The 24,356-nt window shown below is 42.0% G+C and overlaps 5 protein-coding genes across 9 annotated transcripts; 2 read left to right on the top strand and 3 right to left on the bottom strand.

Moving 5' to 3' along the window:
* Positions 1–45: 45 nt before the first annotated feature.
* On the bottom strand, positions 46–12,467 carry Brwd3 (bromodomain and WD repeat-containing protein). 3 transcript variants are annotated; one of them, XM_077405337.1, is made up of 22 exons: positions 12,237–12,467; positions 12,056–12,114; positions 11,932–11,961; positions 11,605–11,664; positions 10,231–10,381; positions 10,005–10,103; positions 9,394–9,731; positions 9,153–9,307; positions 8,709–9,026; positions 8,176–8,593; positions 7,863–8,088; positions 7,317–7,659; positions 6,912–7,107; positions 6,532–6,774; positions 6,231–6,455; positions 5,586–5,964; positions 4,960–5,359; positions 4,647–4,871; positions 4,377–4,557; positions 4,114–4,303; positions 3,969–4,049; positions 46–3,538 (listed from the first exon to the last, which is right to left on the bottom strand). In XM_077405337.1, the coding sequence occupies exons 1-22, from the start codon at positions 12,277–12,279 to the stop codon at positions 2,538–2,540; spliced, it is 5,361 nt and encodes a 1,786-aa protein (XP_077261463.1). In that variant the 5' UTR covers positions 12,280–12,467; the 3' UTR covers positions 46–2,537. The 3 variants fall into 3 exon arrangements, with proteins under 3 accessions (XP_077261463.1, XP_077261461.1, XP_077261462.1); XM_077405335.1 differs by having other exon boundaries at positions 3,927–4,049; positions 12,237–12,466; XM_077405336.1 differs by having other exon boundaries at positions 3,927–4,049; positions 6,231–6,452; positions 12,237–12,466.
* Positions 12,468–13,884: 1,417 nt separating this feature from the next.
* Positions 13,885–17,026, top strand: Dhdds (Dehydrodolichyl diphosphate synthase subunit). The gene is made up of 5 exons (XM_077405343.1): positions 13,885–14,792; positions 14,873–15,034; positions 15,123–15,271; positions 15,504–15,688; positions 15,814–17,026. Exons 1-5 carry the CDS (start codon positions 14,632–14,634, stop codon positions 16,042–16,044), a joined length of 888 nt encoding a protein of 295 aa, XP_077261469.1. The 5' UTR covers positions 13,885–14,631; the 3' UTR covers positions 16,045–17,026.
* Hook (hook microtubule tethering protein) lies at positions 16,869–20,323 on the bottom strand. The gene has a single exon (XM_077405341.1). It carries the CDS (start codon positions 20,260–20,262, stop codon positions 18,184–18,186), a length of 2,079 nt encoding a protein of 692 aa, XP_077261467.1. The 5' UTR covers positions 20,263–20,323; the 3' UTR covers positions 16,869–18,183.
* Positions 20,324–20,341: 18 nt separating this feature from the next.
* On the top strand, positions 20,342–22,595 carry Hsc20 (iron-sulfur cluster co-chaperone protein HscB-like protein, mitochondrial). 3 transcript variants are annotated; one of them, XM_077405345.1, is made up of 4 exons: positions 20,342–21,068; positions 21,564–21,943; positions 22,066–22,322; positions 22,424–22,595. In XM_077405345.1, exons 2-4 carry the CDS (start codon positions 21,587–21,589, stop codon positions 22,551–22,553), a joined length of 744 nt encoding a protein of 247 aa, XP_077261471.1. In that variant the 5' UTR covers positions 20,342–21,068; positions 21,564–21,586; the 3' UTR covers positions 22,554–22,595. The 3 variants fall into 3 exon arrangements, with proteins under 3 accessions (XP_077261471.1, XP_077261472.1, XP_077261474.1); XM_077405346.1 differs by lacking the exon at positions 20,342–21,068 and adding an exon at positions 21,086–21,239; XM_077405348.1 differs by lacking the exon at positions 20,342–21,068 and adding an exon at positions 21,102–21,212.
* Positions 22,318–23,931, bottom strand: Ak6 (adenylate kinase isoenzyme 6). The gene is made up of 3 exons (XM_077405349.1): positions 23,703–23,931; positions 23,455–23,606; positions 22,318–23,207 (listed from the first exon to the last, which is right to left on the bottom strand). Exons 1-3 carry the CDS (start codon positions 23,743–23,745, stop codon positions 22,866–22,868), a joined length of 537 nt encoding a protein of 178 aa, XP_077261475.1. The 5' UTR covers positions 23,746–23,931; the 3' UTR covers positions 22,318–22,865.
* Between the last annotated feature and the right edge of the window lie 425 nt (positions 23,932–24,356).

Genomic DNA, 24,356 nt, shown 5'->3' with positions numbered 1-24,356 from the left:
AATTGTCAAGATTGATGGCATAAATAATTCACAAGTAGACATATATAAAATAATTTAATCTTTTTATTGGTGGCGGTGGGTTTCGGAGAACCATATTGTGTATAACAGAGCACGTTGATTTCTCACAACAGAATAAGTGTCAAACTGTACATAAAACATAACTGTTTCGTATTAAACTCCGCGTTTTATAACTCCCACATACGTCTTTGACACGGAGCATATATACATGAAATTATATTATTCCTGGATGTTCACCACGTGAAGTATATTCGTTATTGTATTATTAATAGAGTGAGACCAAAGTTAACATCATTAAATTAATATTAATCCAAGGCTGTATGCATTATCGAATCTACATGTGATATGACTGTCTTATGTAAGTCATTAAAAAAATATCCATTACAATCCTAATTAGATAATTTACATTATCATATATTTGATATTCTTAAACTAATATCACAATGGCTCGAGACAGTCAAGACTTCTGATGTTTGTGCATGTGTCCTGATGAACGATGTTTAGCTGCTGGCGGCACAACTGTCTTCTGACATAATTCATTCATACTACTACGTAATGCATAATCTGTTGAAATTCGCGTTGTATAAACCTGGAAAACGTCTCTATCTGCCTTCGTGAAAAATTCTAAAATTGCGTGACTTCCTTAAAACCGTAACAGATGTACAAATTCTATGTAAAAAATCGTTATTTCACACGCGAACTACAGACCATATACACAATTTATCTTATGCAACGTCAATATGAAGAAGAAGAAGAAATAAGAATTATACTCGACTGGATACAAATGTATGTATATTTACACGCACGCGGACTCACTTTTCTACATGTGATGTGCGGTAGTGCGGTAAACTTAAGTAAACTCGTGAGAAGCGAAAAGGCAGGATTTGTCGAGAGAGAAAAAGAGAGAGAGAGAGAAAAGGAGGAAGAAAAAGGGAAAAAAGAAGAGAAGAAAATTATAAAGATGCCTTTTGTTGTACTCCCAAATATTGTTCATCACATTCAAAAAAATAGATCCAGTTCTCTCCGTATGCTAACAACAAACCGTTGTCGCTATCGCACCTGTCACATTTAATATAACTTAAAAATACAAATTACAAGTCCGCTGTCTAAGGAGGTAACCATTGTGTGTAACGAACTGCATAGATCTTTCTCTCGGAGCAATGCAAAACTCACATTGAATTATATTACGTTTTTCTCTTGAAAAGAGAGTTTTCATAGATAAAACGAATACTGATTTGCATGTTCTTACAGTGAAACATGTTTAAAAAATTGTACAAAGGCTCTTGATTGTCTCATTGCAGTTCTACCGAATTGCGAAATCAAGCAAAATCTTATGAACTGCTTATATGCTGTATAAAAAATAAATAAATAAATAAAATTTCTTTTTTCTTTTCTCAAATCTGCATGTCCTATCTTTCCAGTAAAGTGGACTTCGTGATAGATAGTTATATAGCTATTTATAGCTAATTTTAATCCTAAAGATTTGTAGCTATTTATCGATTTATCCATGAATCGAAAAGGTTTTCAAATTCAATATGACTGCAGTGAGGAAACAAGAGTCTCTCAACATGAGCTCATAAACTTTCAATGAACAACCATTACAATGATAATGCGAAGACCTATTAAATCGATAACTCGATAAATTTCATAAGTGCATTGTTCAACCTTTGTTGCTTTAATGAGACTGAAAACTGTTTTATAAAACAACACGATTTCCTTTCTTTTATATAATCATGGCATGAAAATTTCATTTGTCAGCTGAACTTTTGAAATCAATGGAAGCAATCATATAAGCGTTAGGACCAACATCTTTTCGCGAAGACGCGCTCCTGTTTCTACACTTTCAAGGTGGTTAACAAGATAATCATCGTTCCTGTACAACAACACGATTATATAGAATTTTCGATATAATTTTCTTTAGAATACGTAAAACTTTATACAGATTTTCTTATCGTTATTAAATTCGGTTGAACGCGCAAATAAAATAGTACAGAGTGACTTGTAAAAAAATGGAAAATGTCGCGTGTCCGTTCACACACTGTTTTTGTTTGTACCATTGAGCCAATGTATTATTCAGATCGTCAGTATAGGTAAATGTAAAAAAGAGAAATAGCGTTTTTTTTTTATATAGACCAAGCCGCTTCATAAAAATAGAAGTACTTAGCAGAAGCGCCTGCGCAATCCGATTCGCTTTACAATCTCGATCTTTTATACAAGTAAACGTTTTATTCCAGCGTAGAAGAAAAAGACCGGAAATAAAACCTTATTTTAGTTTCCACTGTATTATCTCCGAAGACCATATCGGAGATTCATTCTGTATCGCAAGATGGAAAATAGCGTAACGACGAAGCAAGCGTCGAGATCAAGAAGACCGATCGATTGAAAACTCCATTCATCTCCATTCATCTTTGGACAGTTCGATAATGATCCGAGTTTTCAACGCGCGGTATGATACTATCAATCACCAGAATTCTTATTGAAAATTCTTTGACGTAACTTTTACCTAGAGAGATGCCGTTTTAGGTAGAGGGCGAATCTAGAAGATAAGCGCGGGCGCGCGGTGTCATTTTACGTATGCGACCTCGGCTACTTATGCTGATGCCGGGTTCCGGTATGCTCTCGTCGCTATCCTCGGCGTACGAGCGACGCTTGATCTTGCGCCGGTTTCTCACCGGCATCGTAGTACTATCGTCGCTATCCTCGTTGTAACAGGGACGCTTCCGAGCCGAGGATCGCCTGCTGCTGTGCTGCGTCGTGTTCTCCGAGTCCACAAAACTGCGCTGCTTCCGAGGACTCGAGCGCGACGATCTGAATCGTCTGTAGGAATAATCACTGTCCTCCGAGTCTTGATGATTAGCCTTATGTTGAATATGCTGCTGCTCTTCTTCCTCCTCCTCCTCTTCTTCCTCTTCCTGCACCTGCTCTTCTTCTTCATCGTCGTTTTCGCTCTCGCTATCGCTGTTATCATTCTTTCCATTGTTAGCAGTGTATTTTTGGTTTTGCACGCTCTCAGTTACTAACTTTCGTGATCTAGTATCTCTTTTGATGATCTTCTCTTCTTCGCTTTCCTCCGTAGAGTCTGGCGCTAGGAATTCCTCCTCGTCCTCTTCGTTATCCTCGTTCGCCTTGCTCTCCGCAACGTACTCATCGTCATCGTCGTCGTCGTCGTCGTCATCGTCCGCGATAACGTTCGATTTCACTTTAGATTTGGATTGCTTACCGTTTTTAATATTTTTGCCGCGATTCTTGCGAACCTGCTTGCTGCGACCGCCGGGCGTGTAATCGTCCCCAGAATCGGAATCGGCACTAACACTGGGTATCGCTGTCCTCGCTCTAGTTCTTCGGACAGGAGCACTGTCACTGCTATCACTGTCCGACGTTGCTTCAGACTCACTAGCATCACTATCACTATCTTTCGGCTTCTTCGTTACGGTCGACCGGCAGATTCGCAGTTTCAGCGTTGGCCGGGACGGGCCGGAATTAGACCGCTTCGTGTGACCGTTCGTCATCCGAGATGGTCCTAGAAAGCGAAGTAAAATTAAGATTAGTAATTTAATTATAAGAAATTGGTTCAGGCCATGAAAACTATAAAGGTGTAATAGATTGTAATCAATGCTGGTAACAATCCCAATCTATTAACTACCCATTTTGAAAATATGTATAAAGCATACATCACGAGGAGTTTGTCAAACTTTGTGGCCTAACACAATATAAATATACTTAGTAAAAATTTTGTTTAATTCGTAGTTTTATCAAAGTATAGGGTCTTTTTCTTCAAATTCAAAATATGCAGATGACAAAATAATTATTTGCTGAAAACATCTGAAAATATTTCCAAAATTTGACAAACTCCTTACGCGATATATAACAAAGTGATAATTTGGAAAAAAAAAGGTACACGCGCGTACCAGGTGCAAATATGTCAAAATTTTTCTTTTTCTGCTCTTTACCAGACTCCACGTCGTCGTCGTTCTCACTGTCTACATTGTCTTCGTCGTCATCGTTAGGAGCAGATTTTGATTTGGAAGGTCCTGTACATAAAACAATTTACATTTTATCGCGTTACGTTTACACAATTCAATAATAAGCGCTTACCTGTGCCATTACTTAAATTAGGTTTCTTCCTCTGTCTCCTCTTTCTTTTCGTTCTTGTTTTCTTCTCATTGTTTTTCTCATTATTTTTATTATTGTTACATTTACGTCTACTCGCCGATTTCCAATTTAAAAGTATCCTATGCATGTGATCTTCGAACATGGCCGACAGTCTTATTGTCATTGAATATATCTGTACAAATAACCGAACATCAAGGAAATGCGGAGTTATGAATAAAGCAGGCGCAAATATTATATCAATTTACCCTCGAGCGTTTGTTGGTATTAAAATTCCTACTATTTGTAAATATCAATTTCATGTCCTTCGCAAATTCCACAGGCGTCTCATAATTGCCACCTAGTAAATCCTCTTTGACGGTACGCAAATCCATCGGTGTGTCTATTATTTGATAATACTCCGGATGTTCTAATCTGTCCACCGGTTCCCTGCAAAACGATCGGTATTTCCTCATTCATATTCCTTAAGGTACAAAAAATAATGCTATTAAAAAAATTCAAGTTTTCTCTTGACTTACCTGAAAGGTATCGAGTCTTCGCACTGCCATAGACTTTCCAGCAATTGGCGACACGCCAGTTTCCAGTCTTGTGATATCTCTTGCGAGCGCAAATTTCTACTCGAAGCAGATCTCGGTTTACTCGTCGATGGTCTGTTGTTTTCTACGTCTATCTCCGATTCAGAAGAGTGGTACGTATCATTCAATTGGTGATATACTGCCGGAACATCCACATCGGTAGTTTCCCTAAGTAAGAAACGTTATTTAAATAACGTACAAGCAAAGAAAAATATGTATGAAAATTCTGCAAATGCCACTTCTGTATGTATCTTACTTTATTATACGTAGACATAAGTCAGTGACTATTCTCGCTTTTTTCACTATGTGACTGTGCGGTTCGTTGAATTGTTCAGCGTTCGTTGCTAAGTATCTAACATCAAATTGCGCCGATGTGATTCTTCTGTAGAAATGATTCTCGAAACGGGCTTTTATAGTCGACAAATCAATTGGATATTCCACGATATAGGCGTAAGTTGGATAAAGACTAAGATCCACCGGCACCACAAACGGTTCTGCGATCGCGAGACTCATTACTTGATCCAGGCCTCGTATGATTCGGCGACAAGTCGCTTCTCTGTCACCCATGGGCCACTCCTCCGCATGGGGTTGGTACAATATCGCTTGTCTCTCTTCCGGTAAGACGGAAACTGCACCGCCGATTTCCGTGGGAACTCCTAAACAAGTAATTAGTGCATAATTAAAAGTATAAGTAAATTAAATAAAAAAATTTAATTTAATTTTATAAGAAATTTATATTTTATAAATTTAAAATTTAATTTCAAATTTTGATAAAAAGTTATGTTGAAATATTACATCGAAATGAAATATTACAATTGTGCCGTTTGCTCTTTCAATTTGAAACTAAACGTCTATTTTGATAATCAAATTAAACGAGCTTACTATCTTCGTCAATAGGCTCGAGATCCCAAGGACTCATTCGTTCAAATTCTCCATTATCCCATCTGACGCGAATGGACATAAAATACGATTCCGGAAACTCTTCGTCTAATGGCTGCATTCCGACAATTTTTCCCATCCACCAGCCATCATCGATCATACAACGAAATTTATCATTCTGAGACCAACTTCGCGCCAACGCCATATCAAAGGTTTGGCGCAACACTAGGAAATCTAACACATCGGCCATGTCGTGGTATTTAATAGTAAAATTCTGCCCAGTAAGCCGACCGGCATTATCCATCAATGCTAATTTCAAACAGCACAAACGAGGCGGTCGTATTTCATATTTAATACCCACTACTTTTACAAACTCTTGCGCCTAGAATATAAGTTTCTGATTAGTATATATACATATATCAGCGTTTAAGATATTAATATCAAATATGCTGGTCCCATATAAGGTGCTTTCCATTTACATCAAAACTCAGATAATTCTCACTTGTGACGTCGTTCTATCCTTTTTGGTAATTAATGAATAATAAAGACAGAATGACGTCACAAGTGAGATTTATCTAAGTTTTGATGTAAATGGAAAGCATCTATAATTAAAAACCTTTCTTAACCTCTAGAATAAAATAAACATACTTTAATATTTATCTTGGTCCATGGCTCGCACCGCGGACTAAGCTCATAAACCTTTTTATTCCTAATTGCATCTAAATAGAATTTATGACCTTGTCTGAAATACACTATTTCGTCGCCCATCTGCGGGTAATAAGGGGCTTTCCTCGGTATTACTTCGGTAAGCCATTCTGAAGGTCGATAAATTTCAGGAACTTCACGAATACCATTAGCTATTTGTATTCCCTGCTGGATAAGGATGATAGAGAGTTTAGAAAATGTCAAATTAAAATAACGTAAGAGTCGTAATATCTATATGCAATACTTTTTTCTTAGGACGCCTACTGCGTCTTCTGTCCGTCTCACTCTGGGGTGTGACAGACCGTTTTTTCACGGGTTTCCGTTTACTACGTTTGGGCGGTTCTAAACTCAATCCGTGATCCGCGATCCAATCAGAATACTCAGTACTGGAATCTGTAGTGCTAGAATCGGAGCACATATCTTCCTCGTGAGCAGTGGAATCGTTGCTACTGGCTGAACTCGCTGACGTGCCAGCGTTTTCAGGACTCTGTAAAAACGTAAGGTATCACGACGCTTAATCAACCGCGTAAATCCGTACGGCCTCCTTAATCATCGTTACAACACAGCAAACATGATTGTCCACGAGTTAATATTTATTAATATTAAATATCGTATCTGAGATACCTCATATTCATCCTCCTCCTCTTCTTCTTCACGGGTTGCTCTAGTTCTATAACCGTGCCTAGTAGTTCTATTACGTTTCCGGTTTATAAGTTTATTTCTTATATTGCCTTGATCAGTGGCAGTGCTCGAGATAGGCTGTGGTCGCCGTCGCATTTCCTGTCGCCAAGTCTCTATCTCATTATCGGCCATCGCTTGACTTCACAGATAACATACAAAACGTAAATTAATTTGAGAATCGATATGTTCTTTTCACATTAATATTAGCATCATATTCAGCATATCGTTTGTATCACGAATGAAGAACTGATCAATTCATTTAAGACAGTTTCTTATGAAATTTGTTCGCCATTCTGATACGTTTATTTATCTCATTATATTATTTTAAAAAATCCATGTAATATTTACATCATTTTGAGTTGAGTCTCCATTACAGCCGGATTAATGGGACGCGCGAGCATAGGTTTATTCCAAGGAGTAGTGTTATCCCTTTGCCAATTGCCGCTGCTTTGCCGAACACCTTCAACGTTGCCTTCTCTTCTCAAACCAGCTCTACTACCACGGGGACTCGCTATTTGACGAATCGGTTGTTCCGCGACGTTATTCTCCCTATCTTCTCCGGCACCAGCGGCGACCGCTTCTCCATCCGCTCCTCCATTGATATTTTGTCTCTGAGCAAGAGCCTCGATTAATCGATCAATGTTCGATCTAGGCTCTTGTTCTGGAAGACCTTCTATAACTTCTTGCATGCCTATTTAATAGAAAAGTTTGTGTTATTCTAATTAAAACAATCATTCGTTAAAAAGAATTCCGAATACCCCGAAAAAGATGGAGAAATAATTGCAAAAATAAAAATATTATTTTTCTTGCTATTGAAGACTAACATCTGTCTCAATTGTTGAACTTTTTAAGATTTGCAATTGTTTTGCATTATCGTATGTATTGTTATCTTACCGCCTGCACCAACTGCAATATTTGGTACCAATTGCTCGCCCCTACAATTTTCTCTTCCTGGTACCAATCTCTGCAACGCTGGCGGATAGGGATTTCCATCTACATCAACCAAAAATGGTGGCGGCATCAAATGCGGCGCTGTTTGTGTTTGCTCATCAAGAACATAGTTATTTCCATCTCTTATCAAAGGACGATAATCCGTGTGGAAGAATAATTCTTTCGGTATCTGAAAATAATTTAGGTAATAACTTATAGAAATAATTTATAGGAATGTGGCACCGATACAAGATGAAATATACAAATGGAGGCTTACGATTTTCAGTTTCTCGACTGCACATCCAAATCCGTACATCAACAGATGTCCATTAGAATCCGTCGCGGCGAGCCTCGTACCATCGGGCGACCATTTCGCATCAAAAATAGCACAATTTCCTTGGCCTTCAACAAAATTTTGAAAGCACTCAATCGGTTCTGTTTGCAATACATCCCAAACAATAAGCTGGCCATCGTGACCAGCACTGAGAATCATTCGAGGATCTATTGGGTGTGATTCCAACACAAAAACTTCATCTTTGTGTCCCCGCAGGACCTTCACCAATTCACCCGATTTTGCGTTCCACACTTTCAACGTATAATCGTTGACTGCCGTTATAACAAATTCGTCGTTCACGTCCCAACAAACCATGGTTACTTTCGCCTTTTTGTTCGAGTCATCATCCGTTTCTGGTTCTCTGTAAAAAAAAAGAAAAAAGAAAAAAAATATTTTTAACACATTGCAATAAAAGTATGGAATCTTTCAATGAAATCTTTATCTCTTTAAGAAACCCAAATAAAAAGACAACCCACCCAGGGAGCTTTGTCGTCATGAGCAGCTGTTTATGTACCCACTGCTGCTGCTCGAAATGCCATACGTTCGCAGTACCATCTTTAGAACCAGAAATGAATTTTAAGCCGCTGTGCGCCCATTGAATACTATCAACTGTATCGGTATGCGCCTCAATTTCGAGGACTCTGCGTGGTCCTTCGTCCCCTAACATCGCGTAAACTCTCACGTTATGATCCGCGGAGCCAGCTGCCATAAATGCACCTCCGGGGCTGAAGGAGGAACAAATCATTTGCGCTTGGCCGGGCCTCATTTTCTCATGATACTGAATGGGCTTTGTTCTGTAACAAAAACGACGCGGTTGTCCCACATAAAAATGTTTATACAAGTAATATTACAGGAAAAGAATATGTAAGGATGAAAAATTATTGAGGTTTACTCGTATATAATTGATCAGCTAAACTTACTGAAATACTGCTCTCTCGTTCGGTTTCTTTGTATGAGACCAAAAGGCTACGGATCCATCAGTACTGGTAGAGACTAAGTAGTAAACGTCATTACACGCTATTGGACAAAAATTAATGGACGTAATCATGCCTGAATGCCCGGTTAAAACTGCCACCTTGAGAAAAATATAATTTATGAGTAAAATATAATTCTCCTAGAAAAGTAACTCTGTCTCCTGTATCATCGTTTTGGTGTACTTACAGGCGACATCGACTGGAAACACCAGACCCGTATTACTCGATCTAAACTTCCCGCTGCCAACAGAGTATTTTCGAAATTCACCGCAATGTCCATAATCTCCGCGGATGCACCACGGAAAGTGGCGAGCAAACGTCCGTCAATGGAACTCCAGACTTTGACGAGCAAATCGTCCGCTCCGGTTACAATATATTTGCCAGTACGATCATACAGCACGCAGTACACCGCGGATAGATGGCCCAGCGTATGCCGATACAACTTCATTTTGCTGTAGAACTTTGTAGGTATCGCCTGCCTCCTGCTCAAGGGGCCAGAATTCTCACGTCCCTGAAGTACACGTGCTAGTGTGGGCAAAAAGATATACACGCCAAAATTATACATCAATTTGCACAGAAAGCAAAATTAGAAGAGTACTGGGCATGTATTATGGAACTTTTCGGAATGGATTCCGATCGGAATTATTCCGTATTCCGTTGAAAACAATAGAAATCTAGAAAATAATTAACTTCGATCAGAATCCATTCCGAAAAGTTCCATAATACGTGCCCACGTCAAGAATACACATGACAAATGGTATCTTGCACGAACAACTGTTGACCACCGAGTTCTCTTACCTATGTTAGGCACTGACAGGCTACCGAGGAGTTCCAGAAAAGGTTTTCCACCGAGTCTTATAGAATAATCGACAATGCTGTATGTACGACGCGTAAAATCTACGAAAACAAAGAATTTCACAAATGCCACGTTTAAAATTTAAGCATCAGAAGTGAACGTTTTAATCCAGAAAATATCAATTGTATTAAAAAATATGATTGATATCAGGCAATTGTATCTTCATACCTTCGTGGGTACGCAGCAGGGACTGCCTGCCTGCTCCCAGAAGCGATATCACTCCACGAACGCATGGCGGCACTTCTCTCTCTAACACTGGTCCTATTCTGGCACATATTTGCAACAAATAATGCGGCCCAATGTGAGGATATTTCTTTTCCTAAAAAAATCGTCACAATTTCTCAACCAAATCACTGTGAAATAATCCATAAATATTCGACGTCTAGAAATTTGACAAGTATTTACAAATTCACATCGAGTACCACGTCGAAAGGTTTCAAGATTATAGAATATTCGCAGAAAGAGGTCGTATAGACTAAAGTCCGACACCAAAACAATCTTTTTTAATTTCGGTCGAAACCAAAAAAGAATATTCGGTTATGTGTCAATTTCGGCCAAAAACCGAAATTTTCACGTACTATTACAATCCGCAGTATGCTATATACGGATAGTAGTATCATAATCATATTATTTCAATAATAACAAAATTTCTAAACATAAAATAAAAATATTTTTTTAAACAGGTCTTTGAAAAATCTGCGCAAGATAAACAATTTCAGTTACGTCGCCGAAACTCGCTTTCAATTTCAGCCGAAACCGAAACTAAACCAAAACTCCGATTTGTTTTTGCTAAAACGAGCCGAAAGCAAAACAGATTTTTCGGTCGGACTCAAGTATAGACTCAGTTTCATTACCTAAACACATGTTGTGTATTTTTCTCAAGCGTCATTTGGTTCTACATCCTTCGTGTTGGATGTGTAAAATACGAGAATCAATCAAAAATAATTACAATTACACGTAACGCAGAAGAAATAGCACTGCGCAAAACTAGAAATTAACGTTTCCTAATTTGTCAACGAAAACGTTGCCCGATCGTCCGGACTCCGGAACGTTCGCGCGAGAAATTCGAACGATCAAGTAGTTCCCGCGACCGGACCAATCGACGCTCGCGCATCGACGCGCCGACCAATCGTAGTCGGCTTGGTCGTCACGCACGTAGCCGCACTTGACAAACAAGCCGCGGGCGTCTATATTCATTGATCAGCCCACGCAAAATGGCCGGAGACGCGCCTCCATTGGCCGACGGACGGCGGCGGTGGGGGAACCGTGGCGAACGGTCGGCTGCGTGGGCGCGACGGAGAGGGAACGAGGCGACGCGAGAGGAGTCACGGCGATCAAAGGGGGTGGAGAGAGCAACCCCCCGCGGATCGACGGGGGGTACTCGATGCGCGCAATATTTCATCGAACCACCTTGCGACGCGGCCCGAGTCTCCCCCGACGGGGGAAGACTCGGACTTGCGTCGCGCGGGCGAGTCGAAGGGCCCACACACGTTTCGCCTCTGCCGATCGCCATGTCGCGACCGTGGTGCGTGCCGTACTCACCAATTGCTCGAACGTCTGACTGTGCACATTGCCCTCCCAATCGAGTCGCGACGGAAGTACCTGCGAACAGAGGCGCGATCTAAAAAAATCTATACGGGGGATGATCGGGGGAGGAGGGGGGAAAAGAAATCAATGCCGATCGATCGGCGGGCGCGATCGGCGATCGGCGATTGCCGCCGATTGCGGCCCCGCCGGCGATGCCTCGCGACCGGCCAAGGTCAGTGACCTTGAGATTCTAATGTTTTGACAAGCAGAAACCACGTGCGAGCCATGTGGTCCGCGACTCGGCGTTGTATACAGTGTGTCGGGCCCGCCGTTACGGCTTACCTCGGCACGCTCCAGTTCCCGCTTCAGCACCTGAAACAAAGCGCGTTGAGTGCTCGCGTGACGCGCGTTCGTATACGGCATGCTCGCGCGCTCGGGCCGGAGCCCGTGGTTGTAGCCGACTTACCGCCGCGGCCTCCGGACAGATGCCCGCCTCGAGGAACTTGACGATCAGGAAGTAGAGCTCTGGAAAAAGAGGAGTTGCGCGGGGCGCTTTTAGCGACGGCGGCACGTAACGGCACGGCACACGCTCGCGCTTCCGTGCCGTCCCGCTGAATTCCACCCGTCAACGGCATCCGCGTTTTTACCTGGCGTGATCCCGGACTCGTTCCTGGACGCGCTGCCCTCCATCCCGGCCGGATCGATCTTCCTATTCACTTACGGACGACGACGGGAGCATCGGGCTTACGGCTCGTAGTACCGCTACAAACCACCACGGAGTTCATTTTCTCCGTACTGCTCGAGACCGCGTCGCGCACATGCGCACGCTCGCCTACCCGACGCGAAAGTAGTCCCTCCAACGGTGGAGCGCCGCCGCGCCGCTCTACGGACACAGGAGCGTAGAGGGGCCGCGCGGGACCCCGACCCCGGGTCGTCGCGCGTCGGCCCGGAAAAATGTTTCGATCGCCGAAAATCCGCGATCTCCTCGGCGCGATCGAACGATCGATCGTCGTATTCTTGACGAATTCCGCGAAGCCGCGTAAAAGGAATCACGTGCCTCGCGCGAAACCATCGCGAGGAAACATGGCGAATTACATCCGGATTACATCATCCGGGAGCCTATCGACGAGACGACGACTCCGCCATTGAACGCGGCACGCTTGAAAGCGTCTCGCGGTCAAACCTCGATTCGCGAATTTGATCAAGACAAAATTCTACATTTACTTAATAGTCTATTTATAGAGGCGAGGCACGACGGAAAAGCAATGCAAATGAATAAACGAATATTGCATAATCCGCCGGTGATGTGTGTCTTTCATACGTAACATTTTCGTGAGAACGAATCGAAGTATATTTGAGAGAAAAAGAGCGTTCGGCGACGCTCGTTCGCGACGACCGACGAAAACCGCGAGAAAACCAGCGGCAAATCATGTATTAAAAGTACACCTAAAATGGAACCATTGTCGCTCACGTTGCTCGTTTAACCGTGCATCTTCGACTCGCACGACTATCCAGACGTAAAAATCGATCGATATCCTCGGGAAAAAAAAATAATAATAAATCGTGAAAGATCGCATCGACCCGCGTCGGGGATACGTATCGGGGACAGGACGCGTATCGATCGCGGGGAGATCGTAACAGTAATTTATCGCGTCGAGTATAGACGCGATCGTGTCCATTTTCGAATAATCGATGCAGGTTCGTGAATTTATAGAGCGAGGCTTTATCGGGACATCCGTCTCCTTGTTTGTCGCAGCTGCACGTTAATCAATAAGGGGTTGAGAAAGGAGAGGAGCAAAGAAAAACAGGCACATGGCGCATCTGCGAGACAGGACACAGGGACGCCACGTGCGACGTGCGACGTGCGTGTTGCGCGCGCACATGCATGCAGATGTACATACATATGTGTGTGTATGTTATATACGCATATGATACACACATTCGTTATATATCGTTGGTATGAGTATGCTTGAGGGTATACGCGTGTACCCATGCATATTTATGTGTATTACGACACGATGATATGATAACACATATTATCGCACATACGCGCGTGCATGTACATACGTACGTGTAGCGATGAATTTGCGTCGTTTTCCGTAAAATAATATCTCTCTCAATCTAAAAAAACAGTACAATATAATTAAAATATATAATTATAAACAGATCGAAGCCGAGGGTTTCTATTTTCGCGACACGTGCCTGCAGCCTTGCAGCTCACTTCACGCGACTCACGCGCGAGCGACGAGAAGAAGTGGGTTAAAAGGGGCGACGTGGGGCGACGGCGGCCGACGGCGACGCAAGCCAATATGGCGGCCGCGACGGACGGACGATGACGATGAGATAGGGGACAGGGACTGCGCGTTGGCGCGTTCACGTGTACGTCGTGTACCACATTACACATTACACGCGTCGAACGCTAAACACTCTCCTCGAATATTGACGAGGACGACGCCGTATCATTGCTGACGATCATAGATGTTCGATTCAAGTTCGACAGCGCGAGAGAAATGATCGGGATCGTCGCGATAACGGCCAACGGCCCCCGGCCGCGCTCCGGCTCGCGTTAGATGAAGACAAAAAGGGAGAAAAAGAAAGAAAGAAAGAAAGAGAGAGAGAGAGAGAGAGAGAGAGCTCACTACTCTCGCAAGTCTCGCACGAGTTAAACCGCGTTTGGCATTTCGTCAGCATTCCGTTAGGAGCAGTTAGGAGGCACCGAAGACACCTCAAGGATAACCCAATACACCGTCGATGTAACGCGTCCGAATGCGTAGATAAGATAGATAATTAGGATGATTATGGAAACGACGCGGTAGCCGCGTCGCAAGTAGTTCCTTTTTTAGTTGCGTTACGAAGGTTAAACCATGACTGGCAGCTGATATCGTCGTTATCGTCTCAACAAGCCCTGGCGCATTGTCATGTTCGTCGACGAGCACTGACTACTGGACAGTCGAGTCTGATAGAAGCGTTCGACGAAGGGTCAGTCAGAAGGCGGTACGTCTTTCCGCATTTTACACGTCCGTACATAAAATTCGGAGTGCGATGTCGTGGGTGAGAGAACGCACTTTGAACTGGTTTCAACTCCTGGCTTTGAAGATCATAAAAACCGGCCAGTTACCCAGGCATGTGGCGTTTATCATGGACGGTAACAGACGTTATGCGAACAAACGTAATATAGTGAAAAAAGAGGGACACTCGCAGGGGTACGTATGTTTGAAGAGAGTTTGCAGATACGTTAGTCTACGTTACGTTCGTCTGATATCTTGTGTTTTATTTGTGACAGGTTTGAAAAAATGACCGAGACGTTGAATTGGTGCATGGATCTTGGCATTCTAGAGGTCACGGTTTATGCTTTCAGCATAGAGAACTTTAAGCGCAGCAAAGAGGAAGTCGATGAGCTCATGGACCTTGCCAGGCAGAAGTTCAAGCGTCTCCTAGAAGAGAAGTATGCATGCGTGACATTTCAAATCGGGGGCATTACTTTGCGTCACAGTTGTATAGATCTTGCTGTTACAAACGTAAAAAATTTCCAGGGATAAATTAATGGAATTTGGAGTGTGCGTTCGCGTGATTGGCAATTTGTCCTTGCTTCCAGAAGATTTATGCAAACTGATCGCTGAAGCTATGGTCCTCACGAAGGACAATGACAAAGCATTTTTAAATCTTGCTTTTTGTTATACGTGTAAGTACGGTCACCGTAAACCATATTTATATTCACACTCGATGTTATATTTTATATACTAGCTGTGGATGAAAAGTTACATTACTTTCTAATGTTAAATATATATATATATATATATATATATATATATATAATGTAAAGTAATGTGTTATATACAGTGTAAAGTAATAAATTATAAAAAACATGTACATATAATTTAAAACATAATTTTTTGTTTTTTAAATATCTGCAGCAAGGGATGAAATTACTCATACAATTAAAGATATAGTAAAGGGTGTAAAGCATACTGATATTTTACCAGAAGATATAAATGAAGACCTGATTGCCGACTGTTTGTACACTTACAAGTCTCCAAATCCAGATTTATTAATTCGTACTTCCGGAGAGACTCGATTGAGCGATTACCTCTTGTGGCAAGTAAGAAGACGTGTTTCATTTTTTGTGATTTGAATATATTTCTTCTTCTGTAACTTATCGAAGCAGAATCTAATATAACGAACGATCAAACGTCTAAAATAATTTTACCTAATTTTTTTGTTTAGATTGCTGACTCCTGCGTCTACTTTACCGATGTATTGTGGCCTGAATTCAGTATATGGCATTTTCTCGGTGCAGTCTTTTATTATCAGAGATGTTATCCTGACTTAGAAAAATTTAGGAAGAATTCGAAACCAATCGTGCATAATAGTAGAGTATCCATGTATGTCGATAAGTTGCATCATGAACGCGACGTTATGATTAAAAATATATATCTATCGACAGTTCAGTCCTAGAAACAAATAAACGCTATTCCAGTAAGTCTAATCAGTAAAATATGCTGAAAATCTATCGCATGTATTTTGCTTCAAATTAACTTTCCACTACGGTACAGTTTATCACGTTTGCCTCAGGCAATTTTATTCTATTTCGTGAATATATGTCTACCAAATTGTTACAGCAATTAAATTGTATTATGTCTCGTGCGTCAACAAAATTATATTGATAATAAATTTATATTATATATTTATACATATAAAAGTGGTGTGTGTATATGTACACATATATAAATTTATATATAAGAACTAGTCAAGCGATTAAACAAAGACAGAAGATTAAACAAATCATATATGAAAACTAATGTTAAAATTTATACAAATATTTGTTCTATTGACACATTTATAATACCATAAACTCAGGGAGATAGCTACAGGTACTTCCAGCTACATAAGATGTTTTAGAAAACAAGAAATGATTAAAAGAATAATTAAATCTTTAAAATATGTAAACTGAGCAAGACCTAATATTGAAATGCTTGAACAATGAAAACAATTACTGAAGTTTTTACTTGTACAGAATCTTTTTCATTTTTCTCTCATATATAAACATGAAATGTAAAATAGATTCATTCTTATGAAGAAATTAGATCATTAGGAGAGCTTATAAAATACGTATAAGATGTGTATAATTAAGTAATTTATCAATCAATCTTGCCAATAAAAATTTAACAGTGAATTGTAACAATTTCAGCAAGTATCGGTATTCTATTACAATGAGATATTTGTTTTCTGAAACGTCCTAATAATTGTATGTAGATGATAAAATTCGCTTCCATAAAGTGTTATATGTTATAGAGCATTTATGTATTTATTTATCTCTGTATGTACATTCCATACATTCGGTTTTCCGATTGCCATGTGCATTTGAGAATTGTAAAACAAATATAATAGCGATAACATAAATTATATGTATATCAAATAAATAATGTTAGTCATAATATTAACGCGCGTGGCTATAAAGATATAAATATACGAATAAGTTCTTTACGTTGCAATATATGTACTTTATATATATATATATATATGTTTCGAATTTGAGAAGTGTGTATAGAACGGCCTATACATTATTTACAATAACCTTGTTTCATCATGTGTTGTTGCACAAAGCAAATAACAATGTTTACGAATGTACACTTAGGGTCAATCACTCTATCGAAATAAGATGTACGCGATATTTTTCAAGTCTATAGTTGTTCTTCGTCAGCATGATTTAAAATATCACTATATGGGATAAAATTTGTTCATATTACAGAATACTCAACACCTTGCACAATATTTAGCCTATCGCGAAGCAAAAGTATCCCAATATCTATATATAATCTTATTTACAATTTATATATTCAATATGTATCTCATATATATATATATATATATATATATATATATATATATATTGAGCCTGATTAAGATAAAGTAAATATGGTAAACATTTATGATATAGATACAATTTTTTTTAATGTACAAGAAATATACATTTAGTCTGCTTTTCTAACTGTTGGAGATATCGTGCGATTTTTTTTTATATAAGTACTCATTAAAGATATAGGAACACATGTATCGGCACATCTCTAATAGCTAGAAAATCGTCATTGGATAAAAATGTCAATCATAGATCTGAATGTTGGAGTTATATTTGCGTTTGATGATTTCACAGGAAGACAAAAAATTGGCTAGTTAGACATATAAAAAATGGTTAAAGGGACTCTTATATATTTGTCGACAGTTTGTAAGCACAGTTTTTACGTATTGATTCGATAAGAAATCAATTTCGTAAAAAATCAATTTTTTTACTTATTAGAAAGTGGAGATATTTCAGTTTTGTTCAATTGTATCTATATCGAAAGAAATATAATCAATCGAGATAATCGTAACAGGGCGGTAAATGTGACGTCTTAATATTATATTACAAGTTAATGACACTGAATATTGACTCGGCAGTCATCGTCGTTGAATAAATCTATGATTGTTAAGTTCACAATGGGGTGTGTAGCGTCACATTTATCGCGCTGTTAACAACATTGCCTCAAATGACAATTTACCACTTCATCCTGCAATAATACTTAATTACGTCAAATCAACTTGCTTTTGCGCGTGTCCTTATTTCGAGTTATAAGGCGGATAACGTCTCGTCGAGGGTTGCCTCTGTCTGGCCAGAAAAGATTGACCCTGTCCCGAACTAAGCGCCGCAAGGCGCTGATCCATCACTTCTTTATGACAGTTCAGACCTAGTCTATGAAAGGCTGTCACCATCAGCTTCTCCTCCATCTCTCGCAGCAACCTGGACTCCTTCATAGACCGCTCCATGTCCTCGATCATCTTGCGCTGCTCCACCAGTTGGTTGCGCAGCACGGCGACCTCGCTCGGCGAAGAGTTGCTCTGCTTCGGGTCGAGGCTCTTTATTACACTCTTGGCCTTCTCAATGTACTTCTTGTAACGTTCCTCGAGCGCGGCGTTCTCGTATTCCTTCCGCGTGAGTTTTTCCTGAAGAGCGAAGGCCTTCTGCTTCTGAGCCTGCAGAACGCTCTCGCGCTCCTCGAGCTGCAGAGTCAATCGTTCCTTGTCGGTTTGCGCTTTTCGCAGTTCGTCCTGCAGCTGCGACATCTTCCGATTCAAGCCCACGTTGTCGCTCTTGCCGTCGCCGCCAACCTGAGTGCCCGTGGCTTCCTCTAATTTGGTTTCCAACTCCATTATCCTTTGATTCGCCTTGCGATTTTGCCCCCGCAGCGTGTTGAGACGCTCCTCGGAGTCCTCGAGTAACGCCTGCACATTCGGCAGCTTGTCATCGTTGCCGGTCAGCTTCATCTTCATCATCTTGTTCTCCAGCTGCAGACAGAGTAGCTTCTCTTTCACCTCAAGCGGGATCATTTCCGTCGCGGAGACTCCGGTACTGTCGGCACTGGGTTTCGCCATGTTCTCGGCGGCTTGCAGTTGCGTGCACTTCAGCTCCTCGTTCGTCTCTTTCAGGGCGTCTCTCTCGATGATCAGCCGATCCCTCTCCCTCTGCAGGGCGCCCAACTTCGCTTCCATTTTCTTGCCCTCGAACTCCAGCCGATCGTTCTTGTTGCTCCGTTCGTCTAGCCTGTGATGGACCTCCGCGAGCTGTTGCTTACATACCTCCAGATGACCGCGCAGCATCGTCGTGCGCTTTGCTTCTTCCTCGTAGTCCAATTTAGCTTGCAGATACTCGACGTTCTTATCCTCCAGGATCTTCAATTGCCTCTTAAGGTCACTCATGTCCTCCATCTTCTTCTTGTACGACTCTATCGTGATTTCGTACTTCGCTACCTTGTCCGTATTTTCCCTCAAGGCGTCCACCTCGTCCTTCAGATGGTTCGCCTCGTCGGCCGCCTTTTGCAGATCCTCCTGCCTCGACTGCAGCTCCAACACCTCCTTCTCCAACACTTCTACCTTTAATCTATAATCATCTCTGGACGTCTCCATCTTGAACAGCTCATCCTTCAACTCTTCCACCTGCTTCCGCAGCCCGGAATACTTGAGGATAGAGCCGGACTCCTCCGGATTCTCAAACTCGTCCAGCCGCTCCTGGAGTTTCTTGTTCTCCGTGATCAACGCGGCCTTCTCCTCCTGCAACAGAGAGAGCTGCTGATCGAGCTCGTGACACCTTTGCGCCAGCTGGTCCTTCATGTCCGCCGTCGCCTGTAGCTCGGCGTAGAGCCTCTGCTGCGCGCCGTCCGCCACGTCTACCAGGGACTCGAAGTTCAGCTCCTGGATACTCTGCATTATCGCCTGCTGCACCGTCTCCTCCATACCCATTATCCTGGTGATGTACCGCTGCTTCTGGTCGCAGTTGACCGCGCAGCCGAGGATCAGCTGCAGCAGCCGGCGCAGCTCGTCGTCGTCGCGGTGCTCGCCGATCTTGCCCGCGTCCGGCTTGGCGTAGCCGGACAACTGTTGGTTCAGGCACTCCACGTAGTACTCCATCACCGCTTCCACGATCTTCTTCACGTTGCTGACCCTCAGGCGCCAGTTGGTGCCCACGTCGGTCTTGATCTTCGCCTTCCACACCGCGGTGAACCACTCCGGCGCGATCTTGGCCAGGGCCTCCGCCAAGGCGACCCCGTCGCTTATCTCCTCCGCGGTGCTGTGCGGCGCTTGAAGGTCAAAGGTGCCCAGCCACTTGATCAGGTAGCCCAACTGTTGCCGGTGGTCCCCCATTTTGTCGCTTTTCCTATCCCGATCCCTGGACCTGCCTGGACTCGTCGACGACTCGTAGCTCTCGTCAAATTCCGCCAGTCGTGTCGCCCTCGTGACCGCGATTCTCAGTCGAATTCATAATCCCGCGACGTCGAAATCGGGAGACGCCGTGCCGCGCGGGTCAGGGACGTGGCCGAGGATCGCCGTGGACCGGGTCGGCCTCGCTAATCCGTGCGTACTCGAGCTAAACCAGAAACGGCCAGTGTCATCGCGCGCCGATACGGCGGCCCGATAGCGCCTTATCGGGGCGGAAGTCGCGAAATTCGAGCACCGCCTCGGACAACAGCTCGTGCACGTAGCGCGCGATAATTGTATCATTTGTATCGTGCGTGACGCGCGTCACAGCCGACGAGGGGGACGCGCGAGTCGACCATTTCGCTGTCCCGGTTTACTCCTCCGGGTGTTCCGCGTCTGCGTTGAGGGACCCGTTCGCGATCAATCGTATATTGTGCAATATTGCCCAGTTGTGGAACATCGAAACCCTTTTTACGTGCCTCCCGTCGCTTTCTTTCCGCCTGTGAACTACCTCTTTTCCTCTCCAACGAAGGAACGTGGCACTCCAGGTGCCGTTTGACGTTTCTCTCGTCGAAAAAGCAAGTGGGAATTTGGAGTAGCTGGGAATCCAGCTGTCGCGGAATTTGTTTCGTGATTCGCAGCGGTGATCGAGCGACGGGAAATGACTCCGAGATCAAGATCGCTCGATCCGGCGCGTATCTGCCGACGTGACAATAATATTCGTATATGTTACACGAGTCTCTTGTAAAAAAGTAAGAAAGGAAACACGGAATACGTAATAAAGCGTGCGTGCGTTTGTGTGGGTTGTGTGTGTGTGTGTGAGTGTGTGTGCGTGGTAGACAGGTTAGGATGGAATTGTTGAGTTTTAGCACGAGTGTCAGATTAGATCGTTAGATGTAAGTCCGTCGTGGAAGATAAATGATGTAAGGAAAGATATTGAAAAGGAGTTCTTTCGCTTTCTTTTTTTACGAGCTAACTTTATCTTGCATACAACGAAATTTATGAAAGTCACTCTGCGTTTAGTTTTTAATTGAGCGCTAAAACACGTAATTAGTTTGTAACGTCGTCAATTTTCTTCACTTCTCGTTTCACAGAGTTGATCTGTTTGAATTACATATGCATATGTTCAATTGTTTCATTCGAAAAGTGACGAGAGAGACTTGCAGTTTGCTTTTCAAGTAGCGGCATAAAATACAAAACTCCGTGGACGTGTTGCATTTGTAAGAAAATTATTTTTCTCTTTTTAGATTACAAGATCATCCTGGGAGAAATGTTCTTGGCGAGAGTCATTGGAAAGTCCGCGGCGGCGGTGAGTCCGGTTAAGCAGCGGTGTAAGCTGTACTCGCATCAAGCGTCGTCGAGGGCTACAGTTCGCCCTACCCTGCCTTTGGGATGCTTGCGATTCTGCAGCGACAGCCCACCTAAATGTTGGAATTGCGACTACACGTACAAGTCCGAGTTGTTCTGCTCAAAGTGCAAAGTGTTGCAGGAATGGCCGGGGAACTTGAACTATTTCGATATCATGGGAATCAAAAGGGAGTACAACGTGGCGAGTGAGGAGATTCATAAAAAGTACAGGGAGCTGCAGAAAATGTTGCACCCCGATAAGTTTGGCAACAAATCCGAGGTAAGCGTTCACGGAACAAGCCTAGACGATCTTCTCTCGGAAGCTTTTTGTAATTTATTGTATAATCAAAAAATTCTCCCTTTCTTATCCGTAAGTAAAATTTGTTTTAACTGTGTCGATAGAAAGAAAGGCAAATCTCAGAGAAGTTGTCGTCTCTAATAAATAAGGCTTACAGTACGTTGGCGCATCCATTAAAAAGAGGATTATATATGTTGCAATTGAAAGGTATATCAATACCAGAAGGTACTACCAGTTTGAATGCAAAATTTCTCATGGAGATTATGGAACGTAACGAAGAGATAGAAAATGCGACAGAGGACAGAGATAAGATCTTGAAACTGGCCAAAGAATCCAGGGAACTGCTCGACACAATGTCAAAGTAATCTCCATTTTTGGTAGCTTTAATCTACATCAAATCTACATCAAAATCGTTTTCAGTGTTCAATGTCGTTCTTTTCGATTCTTTTTTTTTTTTTTCAGGCAAGTGGCAGAGGCGTTCAGCAAAGAAGATATTGACACGGCAACGAAGATTTTAATAAAAATGAAGTATTACGATACTGTAGATAACAGGTTAAAGAAGCTGAAGCATGACTTAGGTATAGTAGAATAAATACATTGTAGTTTTTGCAAAATACAAATATTCTACGCGAAACATTTTAATATTTTCGCTCGCTATACAAAATGTAAAAAATATGTTTTTGAACTGTATAACATATGTACAGATTTGTGTTCAGTGGATCTTAAAACTTGTATATACGTACAATCTCTCATTTTATCGCGTCAACTTGATTTATTTGTAACAAATCAATGAAATCTAAATAAGTTCATACGTAATATAAATTTAACAAGCTTAATCTAGATAATGTAAGTATAAAGCAAGAGGATAAAAGTTGGACTGAGAGGGAAACTCGATACATTTTCCTTACGTTTGCTGATTATCTATTTTCCATTGCTCCAGCCACTGACATATTCTATTTACATTATCCATCATCTGATCTGGAGTATTGTTCGTTAGCTCGTGCACTATCTCTTCACTGTAGTATTCCCTCGCCTCTTCGAGAATAATTTGAAAAATCTCGCAGTCTATATTGTCCTCCAGTTTCCTCCCGCGGTAACCCCTGTCCTTGAGACGGTCGTACAAGATGGTGTTGTCCGTTCTGAGCACGAATACGATGTCGATCCATCTTTCGGGGAAGAAATCGGCGCTGTGATAGTCGACAATTTTTCCTCCTTCGCTCATAGGACCTTTCATACTGTTCAGTAACTGGAACACGATATTGCACAAAGATTTTTGTATGTTTGAGATGTGAAAATGTACCCGGATAGCAGAGTGCGTCAAATGACGTTGTAACGATGTCAAAGTCAGACGTCTCTAACGACAACAATCCGTCAGTTTGACTGCGCTATTGCGCCACTTGACGCCACTCTGCTATCTGTAGGATAGGTATTAATATCAATATAAATTTTATTTCAATCAAACTTTGCGCATATAACGAGATGCGAGAAATTACCTTCCTCTCGTCCAACACGCTGCATTGGTACTCCTCGTCGTACTCCTCCAGGCACTCGTTCTCGATGGCAATTTTACTGACATCCAGCCACTCCAGTCCAGTTCTCTGCGACAACATGCTCGACATCATACTCTTCCCCACGCCAGGTGTGCCTGAAAAACGATTCGACAATTCTCTCTCTCTCTCAAAGGATATATATATTCAGAATTTATATTAAATAACTGTAATATGTATATGTTATCATGTACCTGTTATTAAAATGTTAGGTTCGCTTCTGTGCATGTTCAACATCTTGCGGAGATACAGATATGCGGCGACAGTCAGAGTCAGAGGCCAGTCCCAACCACGTGCGCTTCTGGCTTCGTCAGCTGAGCTACGCCATGAGAAGTTCGGAGCAAAACAATAAGGGATCAGTACAATTTACACGCCGATTGGTTCTTCGGTTGGTCAACAGAAAAGGAATTGGCTGTCGCGTTTTCTGTATTTATCTAATACTATATTTTATTTGTGTAAAAAATTTTTTTAGGCGTGTTGATTGGCTACAGGATAGAGAAGTTTTCGAGTTTCCAGAAATTCTGGAAGTCCCTATTTCCCCTGTAGTCTCAACCGTCTCAACCCATGTCGCGCATGTCTAAAAGACGTCTTTATTAGTTTATTAGATGTCTTTAGACACGTATGTCTAAAAGTATTATTTATTAATAAGCCTCTGAAAGCCTCTCTTTCGAAATTTGAAATTTCGTTTCGTGTTGATAGCCACCGAATGTAGATTTTGGACATATAAGATATTTCTGGATACTCCCCATCACCGTTCCGATAGCCAATCAATGCGTCAAAAAAACCATTGAAAAGTTGGATCAGTTTTTAGCAATAGAAAACAGACCCTACGGGCCCACAGGACTCTG

This window comes from Temnothorax americanus, unplaced genomic scaffold, assembly GCF_048541705.1.
Source record: "Temnothorax americanus isolate GAGA-0224 unplaced genomic scaffold, ASM4854170v1 Scaffold2, whole genome shotgun sequence".
NCBI classification, from domain to species: Eukaryota; Metazoa; Arthropoda; class Insecta; order Hymenoptera; family Formicidae; genus Temnothorax; species Temnothorax americanus.
This window is presented reverse-complemented; position numbering and strand designations above follow the sequence as displayed.